This window comes from Dendrobates tinctorius, unplaced genomic scaffold (assembly GCF_039654945.1).
Source record: "Dendrobates tinctorius isolate UK_male_01 unplaced genomic scaffold, ASM3965494v1 ptg000060l, whole genome shotgun sequence".
NCBI classification, from domain to species: domain Eukaryota; kingdom Metazoa; phylum Chordata; class Amphibia; order Anura; family Dendrobatidae; genus Dendrobates; species Dendrobates tinctorius.
The window spans coordinates 44,604,072-44,624,547 of NW_027361728.1; the positions used below are offsets into that span (position 1 = coordinate 44,604,072).

The 20,476-nt window shown below is 44.2% G+C and overlaps 1 protein-coding gene across 6 annotated transcripts in view; it reads left to right on the plus strand.

The window, feature by feature from the left end:
* The window catches only part of ZBBX (zinc finger B-box domain containing), a 346,983-nt gene that overhangs the window by 209,196 nt on the left and 117,311 nt on the right, over positions 1 to 20,476 (plus strand). For all 6 annotated transcript variants that reach the window (XM_073578937.1, XM_073578938.1, XM_073578941.1 and 3 more), the window contains one exon: positions 5,030 to 5,106. In XM_073578937.1, coding sequence (XP_073435038.1) covers positions 5,030 to 5,106 — 77 coding nt within the window. The remainder of the gene's footprint in view (positions 1 to 5,029; positions 5,107 to 20,476) is intronic.

Below are 20,476 nucleotides of genomic sequence, written 5' to 3' on the forward strand. Positions count from 1 at the left end.
AGTCTCAGGTCTTTTGCAGACTCCAACAGGTTTTCTTCAAGAATGGTCCTGTATTTGGCTCCATCCATCGTCCCATCAATTTTAACCATCTTCCCTGTCCCTGCTGAAGAAAAGCAGGCCCAAACCATGATGCTGCCACCTCCATGTTTGACAGTGGGGATGGTGTGTTCAGGTTGATGAGCTGTGTTGCCTTTACGCCAAACATATCATTTGGCATTGTTGCCAAAAAGTTTGATTTTGGTTTCATCTGACCAGAGCACCTTCTTCCACATGTTTGGTGTGTCTCCCAGGTGGCTTGTTGCAAACTTGTTGCATGGATATCTTTGAGAAATGGCTTTCTTATTGCCACTCTTCCATAAAGGCCAGATTTGTGCAGTGTACGACTGATTGTTGTCCTATGGACAGACTGTCCCACCTCAGCTGTAGATCTCTGCAGTTCATCAAGAGTGATCATAGGCCTCTTGGCTGCATCTCTGATCAGTCTTCTCCTTGTTTGAGATGAAAGTTTAGGGGGACGGCCGAGTTGGTAGATTTGCAGTGTTATGATACTCCTTCCATTTCAATATGATCGCTTGCACAGTGCTCCTTGGGATGTTTAAAGTTTTGGAAATCATTTTGTATCCAAATCCGGCTTTAAACTTCTGCACAACAGTATCACGGACCTGCCTGTTGTGTTCCTTGGTCTTCATGATGCTCTCTATGCTTCAAACAGAACCCTGAGACTATCACAGAGCAGGTGCATTTATATGGAGACTTGATTACACACAGGTGGATTATATTTATCATCGTTAGTCACTTAGGACAACATTGGATCATTCAGAGATCCACAATGAACTTCTGGAGTGAGTTTGCTGCACTGAAATTAAAGGGGCCGAATAAATACTGCACGCCCCACATTTCATTTTTTGAATTTCCCAAAAAAATTTAAAATAACCAATAAATTTCGATCAACTTCACAATTGTGTCCCACTTGTTGTTGATTCTTCACCAAAAATAACATTTTTGCACAAGTCTCTTTGGGTATTAATTTCTTGAAATGCATCTCTTATGTAATTTTTCAAATCACTGACACTTTTTGGTTTTCTACTATAAACTTTGTCCTTGAGTACTCCCCAAAAGAAAAAATCCATTGGGATCAAGTCTGGTGAACGTGTCGGCCAATCAAGTGGGCCTCTTCGGCCAATCCATTTATTAGAAAATGTTTCATCAAGATACTCGCGGACTATTTTTGAATAATGTGGAGGGGCCCAATCTTGTTGGAAATAAAGATCATTTGAATTAAGCTATTGCTGTAACTGAGGAACAACTTGATTCATTAGAATTTCGAGATACTTATCTCCTGTGACTGTTCCATAAAAAATAATGATCCAAAAACACCAAAACTTGAAATACCACCCCAAACATTGACACCAGGCTCATTTAGTTGTTGCTCTAATGTTAAATGCATGTTCTCATTATACCAGTAAATACAATTATGTCTGTAAATATGGCCAGATTAATTTTAAAGAAGCTTCATCACTCCACGTAATGTTATTTAAAATTACTGGATTTTTTTCAATTTCGTTAAGCATAATTTCACTAAATTGCAGCCGCCTGTCTGGATCATCCTCCAGTAAACCATGAATTAGATGTGGACGATAAGCTTTCCACCCAATAGAATTCAGGATTCGCATGATGGAAGCTCGTGAAATTCCCAATACTATAGAGACTCTTCTGGTGGACTTTTTTGGACTCTGAACAAATGTTTCAGCAACAAGTTGTTTATTATTTTCTGTACAGGCTGTTTCTCCCCCTTCATAACCCTATTACACATATTGTCTACCTACTTTTGGACCACCCTGTGTTTATATATATTGTGGTGCAGTGACCACTATGTCCGCTAGGGAGCGCTGTTTGGTGTCCCAGGACGGGCCTACAGTCATATCCATTGTGGTAATGTATATAGGATGCTGAAGGATCGTTATATATCTCAAGGTAGGTGGCCTTGAGATGAAGGCTTGCTTATGTGCTGATCAGCAGAGGCACTGCTGAGCTGTTGTTACACTGTGTCAGTGAGAACTATCTACAAATCCACCCAGGGGTGTGTTTAAGAGTGTCATAATAAAGTATATATGTATGAATGCTTGAAGGACCTGTGATGAGGTCATAGCCATGTGACCCGCTGGGCGTGGCTACGGACCATATAAGGTACCCAGAGTTGGTCACATTAGAGAGAGAGAGCATGGATCTGATTGAGCCATGTGGAAGGTCCCGACAGGCATAGGTGGAAGAAGGTGTTCTACCTTCCTGAAGACCACTTGCTGAGGCTGCTGACCCGGTGAGGCCTGTGGATATTGGCTGTATGTGAGGACGGATAAGCCTCCTGTGTTTGCTGAGGCTCCAGGACTGAGCCTGAAATCATGGACGTTTATGCTTGCTTTCGCCTGAGCTAAAGGCTATTCCTTGTGTTATGTGCTGCGTTATGGGTTATGAAGCAATAATCTCTGTGAACTTTTAAAAGGAACGCGCCTCCTGGTTATCTCCCGTCGCACCTAAGCGAGTTGAATCCCTAATATATATATATATATATATATATATATATATATATATTTATATTTCTTAGAGATCTAGATAGCAGAATAGGTGAAAAATCAATTGTCGGCATCTGTAAAATCATGACAGAACCTGACAGGATATGAGACATGGTTTACATACAGTAAATCATTGCATATCCAGGTTTTTTTTTATTTGTCCCTCACTAATAATGTTTGTAGTGTGTGTGTAAAATTTTGGAGCAGTAGGTGTTAAATTAAAGGATTTCAATCACGGAAAAACTGGTGTGGGCTCACGCCCAATTTTCTCCGCCAGAGAGGGCAAGCCAGTGACTGAGAATAGATATTAATAGCCTAGAGAGGGACCATTTTTTTGAGCCTCCCCTGGCTAAAAAAAAATCTGCCCCAGCCACCCTACAAAAGGCGCATTCCGGCATTTACCCACATTCTTCCCACTGCCGTGTAGTGGTGGCATATGGGGTAATAATGGGTTAATGTCACCTTACTATTGTAAGATGACATTAAGCCTGGTTAATAATGGAGATGTTTCAATAAGACACCTATCTTTTATTAATCCACTTGTCTCAAAGGGTTAAAAAAACACACAGACATTAAGAAAAAAGACTTTTAATGAAATAAACAGTTTTTTCCATCTTTATTACACGCCCAATCCATTCAAAGCCATCGTTCTCCTGTAAAAAAAATCCCAAAAAAAGCAACAATATCCATACCTGTTTGCTATACAGTCATGTCCCACGCCGCAATCCATCTGAAGGGGTTACATAGTTTACGACCGGGAGAGGTGCTAATGTGACTGGCCCGACTGTAAACCACGGGGAATGAAGGAAAAGCTGCCTGCCTAGCCTCCCTGCCTGACCGGAGATGAACTGGTTAGTGTGGGAAAGTTTCTGAATACTTTCCCACGCTGTCAGTTCACCTCAGGTCAGGCATGGAGTCTGCGCAGCCTCAGTGATGTCAGCGGTAGTCAGTGAGGCTGACGTCACAGTTCATCTCCGGTCAGGCGGGGAGGCTATGCAGGCAGATTCTCTGTCACTCCTCCATGGTTTATAGCCAGGCTGGTCACATTAGCAACCGCTCCCGGTTGTAAACTATTTAACCCCTTCCGATGAATTGTGGCATGGGACATGACTGTACGGTGGACAGGTATGGATATTGTTGCTTTTTTATTTTGGATTTTTTTGCAGGAGAACGATGGCTTTGCTTGGATTGGGAGTGAAATAAAGATGGAAAAAATTGTGTTTATTTCATTAAAAGTCTTTTTTCTTAATGTGTGATAATTTTTTTAACCCCTTTCTGACCAGCGGATTGATAATGGATAGGTGTCTTATTGACACCTCTCCATTATTAACCAGGCTTAATGTCATCTTACAATAGCAAGGTGACATTAACCCCTTATTACCCCATATGCCACCACTACACAGCAGTGGGAAGAGAGAAGGTAAGTGCCAGAATTGGCGCGTCTTACAGATGCTCCTTTTCTGGGGTGGCTGGGAGCTGATTTTTTAACCAGGGGGGCCCAAAAACAATGGTCCCTCTCTTGGCTATTAATTTCTGCCCTCAGTCACTGGCTTGCCCTCTCTGATGGAGAAATGTGGGCGGGAGCCCACGCCAATATTTTCAGTGAATTAATCCTTTAACACCTATAGCTCCAAAATTTTACACACATGCACTGCTAACATTATTAATGAGGGACATATATAAATCTAACGGATATGCAATGGTTTACAGTATGTAAACCATGTCTCTTACAGATGCTGAAAACTGAATTTTAACCTATTCTGCTATCTAGATCTCTATGAAATATAAATATATATATATATATGTGTGTGTGTCAATGATATATACCTATACTATGTGTATACATGTATTCTATCTATTCTTTATTAACCTGTCAGTGTGATTTTACTGTATTGCACACTGAATTGCCAGCTTTTCTAAAGAACAGTGGTGTGCATTTCTCGAAAGTCACACGTATGGTCTGTGTGTAATCTGTTTTTTTCTCGCCCCCATAGATTTGCATTGGCGAGTCTCGGGCGTAATACGGTGCAAATCGCAGCATGCTGCGCTTTCCTTTACACGTACAATACGGCCGAGAAAAAAACCTAGTGTGATTCCGGCCTTACTGTTACTAACATAATAATTATGTGACTCTTTAAACAAACATTTTGGAAGGAATTTTTTAAATTTCGTGTGTCCACTTTTTGCATTGTAAAAAAACCAAAATTGTTGTATGGACCTTTCCGACAAACAATTGTGTCAGAACTTGCAGATAGTTATGTTTATTTTTTTTTTTTACTTAAATTTAAATAACGTTGAATACATTTTCAGGAAACCTTTTTATTTCAGTATTTTATTTTATTTTGAGTGTTACTCTGTTTTTTAAAGTGATTAAATATCTTGCTTTTTTACTACTGCAAAACAATCTGAAATCTCTCTAGTTTTATACAATAGTATAATAACATAATTTCTTTTTGTAGGATCCTGAAGAGAAACTGGATGAATCTAGAAATTTTGTGGTGAGAGTGACCGAAAACAATGAAATGAAAAGCCAACGGTTGGTATATTTGATTTTAAGATGAATATTTAACATTTTTATTCTTGTATGTTTGTGGCTGCTCTCCGGCCTTATTTCATGAATCCCTACATTATATGAATATTTAAAATAAAATCATATGGTTTTTTAAACAAAACCCCTGAGGTGATTTGGCTTATGTTGCATACTACAAAAATAAAGCACATCAGACCTATCATTCAGTATAATATGACATACTAACAGACTTGCTAACATATTCCCTAAATGCCCAGGTTAAGATAAGCTCCGGGCATCCATATTGAGAAAAAAACTCATGATAAAAACAGATGAGAAAATATTCTGAATTATGTAAGTGAATCAATACATAGTAATAGTACATGTAAATAATAAAAAATAAAAGAACAAATGCCCTCTAGTAATTAAATGCATATAGTAATAGTACATGTAACTAACACAGAATTCTTAGTTAACACTATTTTGATTAAAACGCAGAAAAGCCAGCCCACTGCCACAAAGTGTACCCAATCAGAACGGTCCCATCTCTAGTATTAAATTTTTTATTGACTTTGCTTTAGAATATGCTTTTAGGCAACTAGATTAAAAGATAGGGGCCGATTCCTGAAAGTAACAGAAAAGTTAAACACTTTGAAAAGTTGCACATTTTTTTAAGTAGTGCAGAAATTTTGTAACTTTTTGCGTTTTCAAGCCAGTTTGCAGCAACTTTGCTAAAGTGTGTGGAACTGGGTGGTATTGCAGTGTGGCTTTGCCCTCCAATCAAATTCAGCTAAAGTGACTTTTTTTTTTCTCCTTGACTGGAGTAGCATTTCCTGCGAGTCACACAGAGGCACACGCCACTGAGAAGATGCACCCAATTTATAAAAGGGGATATCCGTGACCTTAAAATAAAAGACATGTAGTTGCTAACAGAGGCAACTACCTGCCTGTTGTACCCGGCGACGGTCATCCTGCCTGAGATTCGGCTGCTCCCTGTCAACAGAGCAGCAGTTTCTCTTCCTGTTAACAGGGAGGGACTACTGACATCATTCTAATTTACAGTTAGCTTCCCCCAATTAGCCAATGGAAGCCGATGTCAATCAGCATGACACCAGTAGTCACGCCCTGTCAACAGGAAGAGAAACTACTGTTCTGTTGCCTTGACTCCAGCAGATGTCTGTGCTGGTGGAGAGCGGCGCCGGCCACAACAGGCAACCTGACTGTTAGTGCTTAGGCACATTTTTTTTAAGTCCCTGATATCCCCTAAAAGTGGTGTGTACCTCTTAAAAGGGATCTGTCACCCTTTTTATCCCCTATTAGCTGCCGGCATAGACATCGGGGGATTATCTACAGCATTCCATTCTGTAATGCTGTAGATAAGCCCCCGATGTAACCTGAAAGAGAAGAAAAACACGTTATATTATACTCACAGAGGTGGGCGGTCCGGTCCGATGGGTGTTTCGGTCCGGTCCGGCGCTTCCCTTCTTCATGCGATGACGTCCTCTTCTCCTGTCCTGAAATGGCTCCGGCGCAGGCGCATTGCTCTGCCCTGCTGAGGGCAGAGCAGAATTCTGCAGTGCGCAGGCGCCAGGCCTCTCCCGACGCCTGCGCACTGCAGGACTCTGCTCTGCCCTCAACAGGGCAGAGCAGTGCGCCTGCGCCGGAGCCATTATAGGATGGGAGAAGAGGACGTCATCGCATGAAGAAGGGAGGCGCCGGACGGGACGGCAACACCCATCGGACCGGACCGCCCACCTCGGTGAGTATAATATAACGTGTTTTTCTTCTCTTTCAGGTTACATCGGAGGCTTATCTAAAGCATTACAAAATGCTGTAGATAAGCCCCCGATGTCTTTGCCAGCAGCTGCAAAGCCAAAAAAAGGGTGACAGATTCCCTTTAATGAATTTGGTGCATCATCCTCTTGCAAGCCCTTTATTAAGATAGATGTGCGCAACAATAAAATCTTTGCTGCTTTAATGAATCGGCTCCGTTTTTGAAAAGTATTTTAGCCAATCTTTTAGATTTTCTGATTTCTGTAGACTATTTGTGCTGAACTATTAATTATGTAACTTTTATTGTAGAGAGCTCAGGAATTTGTTCTCCTTATTGAGAATAACCTTGAGTTGTAAAATTTGCATATGTGTTTGCAAGCCTCTTTACAGACCCCTCTGCAGACATCTGATCAAGCTCTTTCTTTGGTGAACCTTATCCATTTATTGATCTTAGGAATACATAGATGGCTGTTGTGAATTCTCTTGATCGGACTTCTGAGTCGCGCCTCCCTTTGGTGGTTATTGCGGGTAGTGGAGCTGGCCGGGTTGATAGAAGTCTGCCACCTGATGACAACGATTGGAGATCAGGGGTTACTGATTGGGAGGATATAAGTGAGCAGGCGTCCCTCAGTTGTTGCTGGTGATTAGTTCTTCCTGTGCATTCTGAGGTCTGCTGTCTCCTGCCTGATCCTGCATTTTTCAGTTAAGTTGTTCATTTGCTAATCCTTTGCATCTGATCTGGTTTTGCCTCTTTCTGCTTTGCAGTGAGGGTTCAGCATGCTCCCTGCTGGGGCTGTGCTGGACCCCGCTCCATATGTTGCAGCTTGTGTCAGTTTGTTCAGTCCCCTGTTATATTAGTCTCTTTTGCTTTGCTGCCATTTTCACCAGAATGCTGATATAGTGGGGGAGAGGTCGTGAGACCTCAGTGTTTTTTGTACATCAGACGTGTTGGATTTTTTAGGGTTTTTGCGTGACTGCAGACAGTGTCTTTCCTTTCCTTTCCTATCTAGACAGTTTGGGCCCCATTATTTGCTCAGTCTATTTTCTGTCTTTGTTTGTGAATCGTATTGTATCACCGACAATATATGTTTGGGGGCTATCTATTTCTTTGGGGTTCTACTCTGGGGCTGTTTAGATTTCACCTTTCTTGCTATAGGCTTAGTTAGTTCTCCGGCTGTGCCGAGGTGTCTAGATCATCGTAGGTACGCACCACGGCTACTGCTAGTTGTGTTGTTAGGATTAGGGGACTGCAATCTGCTAAGTTACCAACCTTTCTGGTTTCCTGGTTTCCTGGTGGCCTAGCCTATTCCTGCCATCCTCCTCGGTGACCTATTCATAACAAAATCACCAGCCTAAACTGTAGACTCTAGGGTACTTGCAAGAAGGAAAGAATTGTTAAAAAAAAAAAAAAAGTGTCTGAAATTTTTTTTAGATTCTTTCCTCTTTTCCTCTGGGGCCGTAGGAGGATTTTTTCTTTAATGGAGACTAAGCAATTGTCCGATCGTGTTGAGCAGCTCGCTGCTGAAGTGTGGGGAATTTCTACCTATCTTGCTCAATCATCTGTTGTAGAACCAAAGATCCCTACTCCTGATGTGTTTTCTGGGGATCTGTCAAAATTTTTGAATTTTAAGAATAATTGTAATTAGAGATGAGCGACTTTGCCTTTTTTCGGGTCGAGTCGGGTTTCACGAAACCCGACTTTCGCAAGAGTCGGGTCGAATGAAATCGGCCGATTATTGTGAAAAGTCGAAGTCTGACTAAAACACGAAACCCAGTGTAAGTCAATGGGGAAGAGAAGTCGGCAGTGAGTGGAGGACAGGAAACACACCTACAGTGCCCATTTTAATGCCAAAAACATCAATTCTTATTCCTTAAGCTTGTCAACCTTAATTTACTTCATAATATTAGTTAGGCATTGAAAACTGGGGGTTATTTGGCTAAAGTTGTAGGGGAGGTAGTGCTGGCTCCAGATTTTCGTGGGCCCAGGGCCAAAGAGTGTCACTGGGCTCCTTTAACACATGACACAATTCCTGATCCTCTGATACGGCAGAGAAATAGCGGTACAGTACAATGAAAAATACTTCACTTCTTACATCTCATGACTGATATCCATTTTAAATTCTCCAATAGCTCCAAAAACAGACAGTATATTCCTCCATACAGTATTATGACCACCACATAGTGCGCCATACAGAGTAATGAGGCCCATATATTTCTCCATACAGAATCATTGGTCCCATATATTGTTCCATACATTATATGATGAGCTCCACATAATGCTACAGTATATGTTGTTCACCATGGATGAAGCTCCAGTGTCTTATGGGCCCAAATAATGCTCCATATATAATGGGCCCCATTTCTAATGCTCCAGCGTATAATGGGCCCTGTAAATGCTGCTCCAGTGACTGATGTCCACCTTTGGAATGCTCCAGTGAATGGTGGGCCCCAGATATCATTCTCCAGAGTATCGTGCTCCCCAAAAATTGCTCCCAACCTTTAAAACAATTAAATAAGTCTCCTCGCTAGGGAATCCCTGTACTCTGGACTCCTCGTCATCCCCATCTTCCGTCTCTCTGCACTTGGACTGTTTAGGCAGAGGGCGTACAGACGTGATGTCATCGCGCTCTTTGACCAGAATGTCACTGTCAGGAAAAGTGTTTGGTTTCTGGGGGCAGTATGGTTGCAAAGCTGAACCTTAAAGGAATGTCCAGAAGGGCACCACCAGGAGTGGAGCCTGTGGCTTAATTGGATTCAACACGGGCAACCTCAACCATGCCATCCACAAAAAAGCTGCACAGATTGCAAGCTTAATTCCGTTAACGAGCGAGACTCAGGCATGCCCCCGCGGTCCGCGTCCAGCTTACTAGAGGGACACGCGAGGCTCTGGCACTCGAGATCGGCGAATAACAGGTCTGTCATGCCCTTACATGTCCGGGGCTGCACGCGTGCTACAATGAAAGGACCAGCGTGTATCGCTTACAGGTGCGGATAACACGCTGAACCCCGTTAGTGATGGGGATCTGGGATTACAATTCTTCCCCGCGAACAAGCATTTCCCAGTAAGTGCAGGTCAACCGTAATTCCGGAATTAGGCCTAAACGGCATTCCAGAAAGAATGTGAAAAAATTAAGTGTCCAAACCACAGGTGCTGTAGCTTTCTTAACAGCTGGGCTACTCTGCTGAGTAGCACACAGTTCTTACATAAACAGGTGGCATAGCTTGGTTCACGGGTGGCCAAATCTGCTGAGTAGCATACACAGTTACTACGCCCAAAGTATTAAGTGGTGTTAATGCAGTCAAAAACTGGTTCTTTCATAAACAGGCGGCATTGCTTGGTTCACGGGTGGGCTCCTCTTCTGAGTAGCAGACACAGTTACTAGGCCCAAAAGGATTTTCAGGACAATATGCGGTAAAAAATTATTAGAAACACACACGGTGTAGCTCCGACACAGGTGTACTACACCGCTGGCTACCAGACACTGCTACTATGCCCTAAAGCTGTCTATTATCATTGAAAACCATTATTAATGTGAAAAAAAGATACGCTTTTGTTTAACGAAACGTTCTCAAACGGAAAATCGAACAGCCGAATTTTAATCAAAGTTTTGTAGTTCGACGAACGGATCTAACACCGCCCAAAACAGCTAGAATTTGAACTTGGCCAACAGTTCCACTCAAACACCACTCATCTGTAATCAGGAGGCAGACTCAGACGGTCTTAGGCTAGTTTCACACTTGCTTTTTTTTGCAGCGCGTTTTTCCCCGCAAAAAAAACGCATTGAAAAAACGCATACAAACGCATACAGATGCTGCGTTTTTTTCAAGCATTTTTATGAGCATGCATGAAAAAAACGCAGCGTTTTTATGCGTTTGTATGCGTTTTTAGTGCGTTTTTACCGCGTTTGCGTTTTTTTCCAACATTAGGTGGCCCCTCACACTAACCCAAACCATGACTTTACTAACCCTAACCCTAACCCTGACCCTAACCCTAACCCTGACCCTAACCCTAACCCTTAACCAAACCATACCCTGATCCTAACCCTAACCCTGACCCTAACCCTGACCCTAACCCTTAACCAAACCATACCCTGATCCTAACCCTAACCCTGACCCTAACCCTAACCCTGACCCTAACCCTAACCCTTAACCAAACCATACCCTGATCCTAACCCTAACCCTGACCCTAACCCTAACCCTATCCCTGACCCTAACCCTAACCCTTAACCAAACCATACCCTGATCCTAACCCTGACCCTAACCCTAACCCTAAACCCCCTTAACTAACCCTAACTCTAACCCAAACCCCTAAATTCCATTGTCTAAACTAATGGTAAAAAAAAACGCATGTGCAAAAAAACGCATACATAAGCATGCCAATGCGCACATATGCTCACCATAGACTTATAATGGGTGTCTTGCTGTAAAAAAACGCATTGCGCGCGCATGCGTTTTTTTGAGGCAAGTCGGACGCCCAAAAAATGCAACAGGATGCATTTTGTGCGCCCGAGCGCATACCGCAAAAAAACGCATGCGCGGAAAAACGCGTACAAACGCATGTGTATGCGCACATAAGCGCATCCCATACAAAGTATAGGAAAAAAAACGCATGCGCTATTTAGCGCTAAAATACCGCGAAAAAAAACGCAAGTGTGAATCCAGCCTTAGGCACAGTATGGATTTGACAAGATTGCAGAAGGTTGAGAAAGGGTACAGTATCACCGGATAACAGGTATATATAGCATAGTTTAAACATTTAAAATCTCGTATTTATTTCCCGAGTCCGACAAAGACACTCACAACCTCAGTATGGATTAGACAACAATCTAAAAAGTAGAAAAAAGGAAATGCTTTTGAAGCGTACACCATTATACACTGTTGGGGTATTTTTAAATATTCATATATATTTCTGTCTCAGTAAGACAGTCCAGACTCTTCGCAAGAAGAAACGAGATGGACACAAGTACAGACATAAAGTCGAGTGATTGCAGAAATTTAGGAATTACTAATCACGGGAAAAACTCCCAGGAGAATTCTCAGAGGCGATGCTGACCCTCAATTACTTTGTGTGTGGAGACAGCGAAAACAGTTCTTTGTGAAGAAAGGGTTGCTGTATCGCAGTACCGTTGATCCCATCACCGTTACTCATCTCCATCAAATTTTGATCACAGGGAGAGATGTAGACATGGTCCTCACTGCCTATCATGATCTGTCAGGTAACTTTGGAGTGCAAAAGACAGAAGCCACAGGCTGTAGGCGATTATATTGGATTGGTATGAGAGGGCACATTTAAAAATGTGGGCAGGAATGTCACACGTCTGTGAGTAGGAAAACTGTGAAAGCTGATGATAAACCACCACTGCATCTCATTGTGAGTCGACGTCCATAAGAAATTGAAGCCATTGATCATCTGAAGCTAGAGCCCGGCCAGCAGGACAGGGCATAGCTACATCTTAACCATCATCTATCAGTTCACCAAATTTGTAGTGGCAGTCCCAGGGAAGGATTTGACAGCCCAGACTACACAGCGGAGGAGCAGGGAGAGGTAAATATTGCAAATGCTGGGGCCCTGCCCAAGCAAGGGGTGGCCCACTCGTGGGCGTCGGTACTGGCACTGGGCCCCTCATAGTACGCCGGTGTGTCTGACGGCGGGTGTGCACCCCCACCGTCAGAGATATTTGATTGCACTATGAGGGACCCTGTGCCAGTGCCGACGCCCAAGAGTCGGCCCACCCACCTGTCCAGGGCAATGGCACTCGCACGGTTGCGTGCGCTAGGTGGTGAACCCGGCCATGGGGGGGGAGGCAGCCCAGTTAGGGAGGATTAAAAAATGGCATATGCTGATGTTGGACATTCAGCAGCTGCAAATGGAGGAATCAGAGAAGTCCGAAGAAGAAGAGGACAAAAGCGAGCCATTTTTCTGGCAACCTACAGTATGTGTCATCAGGGGAAGGTGGGACAAAATCCTTTGAAACCCATGCATGGTTCATTTTAATGAAGGTTAGATCATCAACATTTTGGGTCGACAGACGGCTCCTTTTTTCTGTCAGGATTGAGCCAGCAGCACTGAAAACTCTTTCCGATAGCACACAAGCAGCACGGCAAGCGAGCTCCTGTAAGGCATATTGTGCCAATTCAGGCCAGGCATCCAGTTTAGAGGCCCAATAGTCACAGGGGAATGACCTGTGAGGGAGAACATCGATATTGGAGGAGAAGTAGTTTGTAACCATAGTTGACAACTGCTGTCTCCTGTCACTTTCAATCGATGCAGTATTACCAGTCGTGTGAGCGGTACTTGAAAAATCAGTCCACAACATGGTCATGAAACCCCTGTCTCCAAAGCCACTTCTGATGTGTGCACCACGAACACCTCTTCCATGTTTCCCCCTACGGCTCGTTGGAGAACCATCATCGCTACTGTGTGCTGTGAATGCCTCAAACAAACGGTTTACCAGAGTTGCTTGTTTGTTAGCCAATATTAGGTCAAGGTTCTCCTGTGGCATGATGTTTTGGAATTTGCCTTTATAGCATGGATTCAGGATGCTGGCCAACCAGTAGTCGTCATCGTTCATCATTTTGGCAATGCGGGGGTCCCTTTTTAGGATCTGCAAGGCATAATCTGACATGTGGGCCAATGTTCCAGGTGTCAATGATGCACTGCGAGTGCTGGGTGGAGGAGCACTTTCTGGCAAATCCACATCCCTCCAGTCACGCACAAACCCTGTACCAGATCTTGCCACGCCAACATTTTCTCTTGCCCCACGAGAAGCATCATCCTCCCCTAAATAATCATCCTCATCATCATCCTCCTCCTCTTCCTCTCCTTTCTCCACCTCATCCAGGAGAGATCCCGGAGCAGACAATGGCTGACTGTCATCAAGGCTTCCCTCCTCCTCTTCCTCATCCTCCTCGGCTGCAGACGCCTGCTCCTTAATGTGCATCAAAGTTTGCATGAGCAGACACATAAGTGGGATGCTCATGCTTATGATGGCATCTTCTGCGCTTACAAATCGTGTGCATTCCTCAAAACACTGAAGGACTTTACAGAGGTCTTTCAGCTTCGACCACTGCACACCCGACAACTCCATGTCTGCCCTCAAAGTGCCTGGCCGTGTATCCTCCCACAAATGCATTACAGCCTGCCTCTGTTCACACAGCCTCTCAACCATGTGCAGGGTGGAGTTCCACCTTGTTGCAACGTCGATAATTAGGCAGTGCTTGGGAAGTTGGAGCAATCACTGCAGCTTCTGCATACGATTGGAGTGTACTAGCGACCGGCGGATGTGCGAGCACAGTCTTCGGACCTTCTGGAGCAGGCCTGTTAACTCCAGATAATTATTAAGGAAGCACTGGACCACCAGGTTCAAGGTGTGAGCCAGGCAAGGTATGTGTCGGAGTTTTGAAAGGGCTATGGCTGCCACAAAATTCCGGCCGTTATCACAAACTACCTTGCCTGCCTCAAGATGTAGACTGCCCAGCCATGACTCAGTTTGTCGCTGCAAGTAGTCGGCCAGTACCTCCGCGGTGTGTCTGTTGTCGCCCAAACTCATCATCTTCAACACAGCCTGCTGATGCTTACCACTAGCTGTTCGGTAGTGGAACACCGAGTGTGCAACACTGGCAGCTGCGAATGGAGTGCCCGTGCGACTACACTCTGCGGACGAGCTTTCGCTTCTGGAGGAGGAGGAGGAGGCGGGTCGAACTCCTACACCCAACTGTTTCCTATACCATGGGCTAGGCAGCACTGTCCCACCGCCGCTGTCCCCTGCATCCACCACATTAACCCAGTGCGCAGTGATGGACACGTAACTGCCCTGGCCATGCCTACTGGACCATGCATCTGTTGTGAGGTGCACCTTTCCACTCACTGATTGCTTGAGTGTATGGACAATGCGGTCTTTGACATGAAGGTGGAGGGCTGGGATGGCTTTGTGAGAAAAGAAGTGCCGACTGGGTAGGTCATAGCGTGGTACTGCTTAGACCATGAGTTCGTGGAAAGCTTCACTTTCAACCAACCAGTAGGGCATCATCTCTAAGAGATTAGCTTGGCAATGTGGGCGTTCAAACCCAGTGTACGCGGATGAGAGGATGAGTACTTTCTTGTCCTACTCATAGTCTCTATTAGGGAGAGCTGGACTTGAGAGCTGCATATGGTGGAACTAGCTGTGGACATGGCGGACTGAGAGAGGGTTAATGATGGTGATGGTGTTGGTGTTCTTTCTGATGGCCTAGATTCAGTCTTACGTAGCAATAACATTGTGATTCCCTGACTGCTTTGGTCTTGCAACAACACCTCAACATTTGCTGCTGGTGATGTGCTAACCGGTGAGCTTACAGTGGGGGAAACAATGTAGCATTGCTGACTACCTTCATTGGGAGCAGTTGCACATGTGGTATGTGAGGTTTGGTAGTCTGTCCACGCTTGCAAGTGCATGGTGGATAAATGTCTAAAGCATGCAACTGGTATTCAAATTTCTCAGATTTTTCCCTCGGCTAAAGGTCTTTGCGCACGTCTTACAAATAACCTTTGCCTGATCATTAGGATTTTGTTCAAAAAAGTGCTACACTGCACTCTTTCTACTATGGAAGACATTTTGAGGCCTTGCACGCTGTGCTAATTTGACCATCTGGCCTAGCTGTCCTGCAACTCTCTTGGTTTTAGTAACCCGTTTTTGGACTGCTCCGGGCCTGCTAGATAACAGCTGTTGCGATGTCGATGCCTGCTGCGGATGCTCCTCCTCCTCTTCTGAGCTATTGGCAGCAGCATCCTCTTCCCCCAATGGATTCCAATCTGGGTCAACAACTGGGTCATCCATCACCTCCTCTTCAATGTCATGTGCACCTTCCTCTGTGTCACCGTGTCTGGTGGTATAGTATGCGGGATGGGGCACCTGAGTTTCATCAGGGTCAGATTCTGGCACAGTACACTGCGAGGACAATGTAGTGCTCTGAGTGAATGTACCAGCAGATAAATCTAGCAGTGGCTGTGCGTCAGTGCACTCCATGTCAGATTCTTCTTGGACTGGGTAATTCACGATTTGACTTGATAACCCAGGCATGGTATGTGAAAAGAGCTCCATGGAGTAATCTGTAGTGTGGCCTGCCGCATCCTTTACTCTTGGTAGGGGTGAAGGACACAAGGAAAGGTGTGGTTTCTGACCATGAGCCTCCAATGACGACTCAGTGCTTTTATTTTTTGAAAGTTCAGAAAAGGAGGTGATAGAGCTGGAGGCTGTGTCAGCAATGTAAACCAAAACTTGTTCCTGAAGCTCCGGCTTTAAAAGCGGTTTACCTACTCCCAGAAAAGGGAGCCTTCGAGGCCTTGTGGAGCCAGACGATGACGCAGGCTCAACACCTCCTGCATTAGGTGCTATTGTGCTTTTGCCACTACCAGCAGATCCACCACCACCACCACCAACACCATCATTACCAGCTGGCAACCCACGCCCACTTCCACAGCCTCTTCCAACACACTTCCTCATTTTTGGGAAAATGTACCCAAAATACCACCAGCAATATGGTACTGTAAAACAAGGTACAAGGTGTATATAGTATTGGGGAGAATTTGAATCTCTCTACAGACTTGAGGACACTGAACTATTATCTCAGGCCCAGTGTAGATTACACCTCAATATAACAGGCTGAAATTGGATGGTGTATAAAATGTCTACATAGGACTGGGGAGAATTTGAATCTCCCTAGAGATTTTAGCAAGCTGACAATGATGCTCTCAGTCCCAAGTATGGCAGCAGGCAGTCTAATAAGCAGGACTGCTGCACACAAAAGTGTGGAAAAATGAACACTTGGTAACTGGGCAAAAAAGAGGATGAAAAGTATTTTTGCTTTTAAAAAAGCAGTTTGCACAGCAGTGTGAAAACAGCAAGGCAGCCTAATAACCAACAGAGCTGATGCACCAAAATATAGCCTCCCCTGTCACTGTACACTAACTGGTGTGTTGTACAGGCAAAATCTCTAGCAGCAGAAGCAGTTTTTTGTATCTTCTTCCCTGCCTAACGCTCTCCCTACAGAATCAGCAGCAGCTCTCCCTATTCTGAGATCAACAGAAGTAAGATGGCGGTTGGCGTGCACGCCCTTTTATAGCCCCTGTGACTCCACACAAAGCAAGTCAATCACTTGCATGCCCTTCTCAAAGATGGTGGTGACCGCTGCCTATGTCATCACGTTGCCCACAGTGTGTGTCCTCCTTCACTGGCTGAAAAAGGGCGCTGAAGTATCATTTGAAACACGACTTTGGCGCCATGGTCGCCGACCTCTTGGCCGACCTCACGCTATGGTCGGGTTTCGTTTCATGAAACCCGACTTTTGCGAAAGTCGGCGACTTTTGAAATTGACTGACCCGTTTCGCTCAACTCTAATTGTAAACTATTTCTTGCTTTGAAACCTAACTCATCTTGGAGCTTGGTGCAGCAGGTTAAAATTGTCATCTCCCTGCTGCGTGGCGATCCCCAGGACTGGGCTTTTTCTTTGACACCTGGAGATCCTATTCTGGCTAATGTGGATGTGTTTTTTTCAGGCCCTGGGGTTTTTGTATGATGAACATAATGCTATTGATCAAGCTGAGAAAACCTTATTGGCATTGAACCAGGGTCAGGATGCTGCAGAGTTATATTGTCAAAAATTCCAAAAATGGGTGGTCCTTACTAAATGGAACGATGATGCCCTAGCAGCTCTCTTTCGGACAGGTCTGGTAGAAACCGTAAAAGATGCTATGGTGGGATTTCCTGTCCCCTCTGGTCTTAACGACTCTCTGTCATTAGCCATTCAATTTGATCGACGTTTACGTGAACATAAAACTACGTGAGAGACGGTGCTGCCTTTCGAGCAAACTTCTGAACCCATGCAATGTGATAGCGTTTTGTATAGGGTGCAACGTCAAGAGATTAGAAGGCGTAATAAGTTCTGCTTCTTTTGTGGTGACGCCTCTCATACTATTTCTGTCTGCCCTAAATGAGATAAATGTTTTGCTCACTCATTTGAGATGGGCATTGTACAGGCTAAGTTCCTTTTGGCGGTTACCTTGATCTGTTCCTTGTCTACATTTTCTGCAAAGGCTTTTGTTGATTCAGGAGCAGCTTTGAATCTGATGGATTTTGACTTTGCTAAACGTTGTGGTTTTCTCATGGTGCCCCTGCGGACCTCTATTCCTTTGAGGGGGATTGATGCTACCCCTTTGGCAGAGAATAAACCCCAGTTTTGGACCCAGGTGATAATGTGGGTAGCCCCTGACCACCAAGAGAATTGTACATTTTTGGTGTTGCACAATTTACATGATATTATTGTTCTGGGTTTTTCTTGATTGCAAACCCATAATCCTGTTTTGGATTGGAAATCTGTGTCTGTGGTGAGTTGGGATTGTCAATGTGTTCTTAGTGACACTCCTGTTTTCTCCACCTCTCCCCAGTCTCATGATGTTCCTGACTATTTGGCTGATTTTTCTGATGTATTTAGTGAGAGTAAGTCCACGTCTTTACCTCCTCATAGAAGTTATGACTGCGCAATTGAGTTAATGCCCAGTTGTAAATTTCCCATGGGTCGGCTTTTCAACTTATCGGTACCTGAACATGATGCTATGCGATCTTATATCAAGGAGTCATTGGAGAAGGGTCATATCAGACCATCCTCTTCACCTTTAGGTGATGGTTTTTTTTTGTGGCCAAGAAAGATGGCTCATTAAGGCCATGTATTGACTATTGTTCCCTTAACAAAATCACTGTTAAATATCAGTACCCGTTACCCCTGATTTCTGATTTACTTTCCAGAGTCGAAAGTGCTTGTTGGTTTACCAAACTCGACCTCAGGGGGCGTAGAATCTTATTCGCATCAAGCACGGGGATGAATGGAAGATGGCGTTTAATACTCCTGAGGGACATTTTGAGTACCTGGTGATGCCTTTTGGGCTCACTAATGCCCCTTCCGTCTTCCAACCTTTTATGAACGATATTTTCTGGGACTTTGTGGATAAGTTTTTGATCATTTATTTGGATGATATTTTGATCTTTTCCAGTGATTGGAATTCTCATGTGGAACATGTCCAGACTGTATTCCTGATTTTGAGGGAAAATACTCTGTATGTTAAGGGATCGAAATGTCTCTTTGGTGTACAGAGGATTTCGTTTTTGGAATTCATTTTGTCCCCGTCTGCTTTTGAAATGGACCCAGCCAAGGTACAGACCATTTATGATTGGGTTCAGCCCACTTCTCTGAAGGCTCTCCAGAAGCTTTTGGGTTTTGCAAATTTCTATCGTAAATTTATAAGTAAGTTTTCTGGTATTGTTAAACCACTGACGGATTTGACCAAAAAGGCGCTGATGTGGTGAATTGGTCTCCAGAGGCTGTCTCCGCATTTCAGGAGCTTTAGCGGAGATTCACTTCTGCTCCGGTTCTAAGGCAACCTGATGTTTCACTCCCATTTCAGGTGGAGATAGATGCTTCTGAGATTGGTGCAGGAGCCGTTTTGTCTCAAAGAGAACTGGTAACCTCTAAGATGAATCCCTGTGCCTTCTTTTCTCGAAAATTTTCCCCATCTGAATGTAATTATGACATGGGAAATCGGGAATTGTTGGCCATGAAGTGGGCATTTGAAGAGTGGAGACATTGGTTGGAGGGAGCTAGACATCAAGTTGTGGTCCTCACTGACCACAAGAATTTGATTTATCTTGAATCAGCCAAGCGCTTGAATCCTAGACAAGCTAGGTGGGCCTTGTTTTTCACGTGTTTTAATTTTGTGGTCTCCTTTCTTCCGGGCACTAAGAATGTTAAAGGCGGATGCCCTTTCTAGGAGTTTCTTTGCGGATTCTCTTGATGTGACCGAGCCTACTACCATTCTAAATGAGGATGTGTTCGTGCCCTGGAGGATTTTCAGGAGGACAAACCTGAACTATGCCCTATACGAAAATTGTATGTCCCTGACCAGTGGAGGAGAAGAGTAATGTCTGAAATTCATTGCTCCGCGTTAGCTGGTCATCCGGATATTTTTGGTACCAGAGATTTGGTGAGTCTGTCTTTTTGGTGGCCTGCCTTATCTTGTGATGTCAGGAATTTTGTGCAGTCCTGTGGGACTTGTTCTCGGTCCAAGCCCTGTTCTCATTCTAGTGGTTTGTTGATGCCCCTGCCAGTGCCCAGGAGGCCATGGACCCATATCTCAATGGATTTTATTTCTGATCTCCCTGTCTCTCAGAGAATGACTGTTATCTGGGTGATCTGTGATAGATTTTTAAAGATGGTCCATCTTGTACCACTCCCAAAGTTGCCAACTTCTTCTGAGTTGGTATCTTTGTTTTTACAACAGGTGATTCGTTTGCACGGGATTCCTGAGAACATTGTGTTGGACAGAGGAGTTCAGTTTGTTTCCAGATTTTGGAGAGCTTTTTGCTCCAAACTGGGAATTCAGTTGTCTTTCTCCTCTGCATTTCATCCTCAGACCAATGGGCAGACTGAGAGAACAAACCAGACTTTGGAATCCTATTTGAGATGTTTCATATCTGCTGATGAAGATGACTGGGTCTCATTTTTGCCCTTGGCCGAATTCGCGCTAAACAATAGGGTAGTTCTGCCACTTTGATGTCTCCTTTTTTCTGAAACTTTGGGTTTCATCCTCGATTTT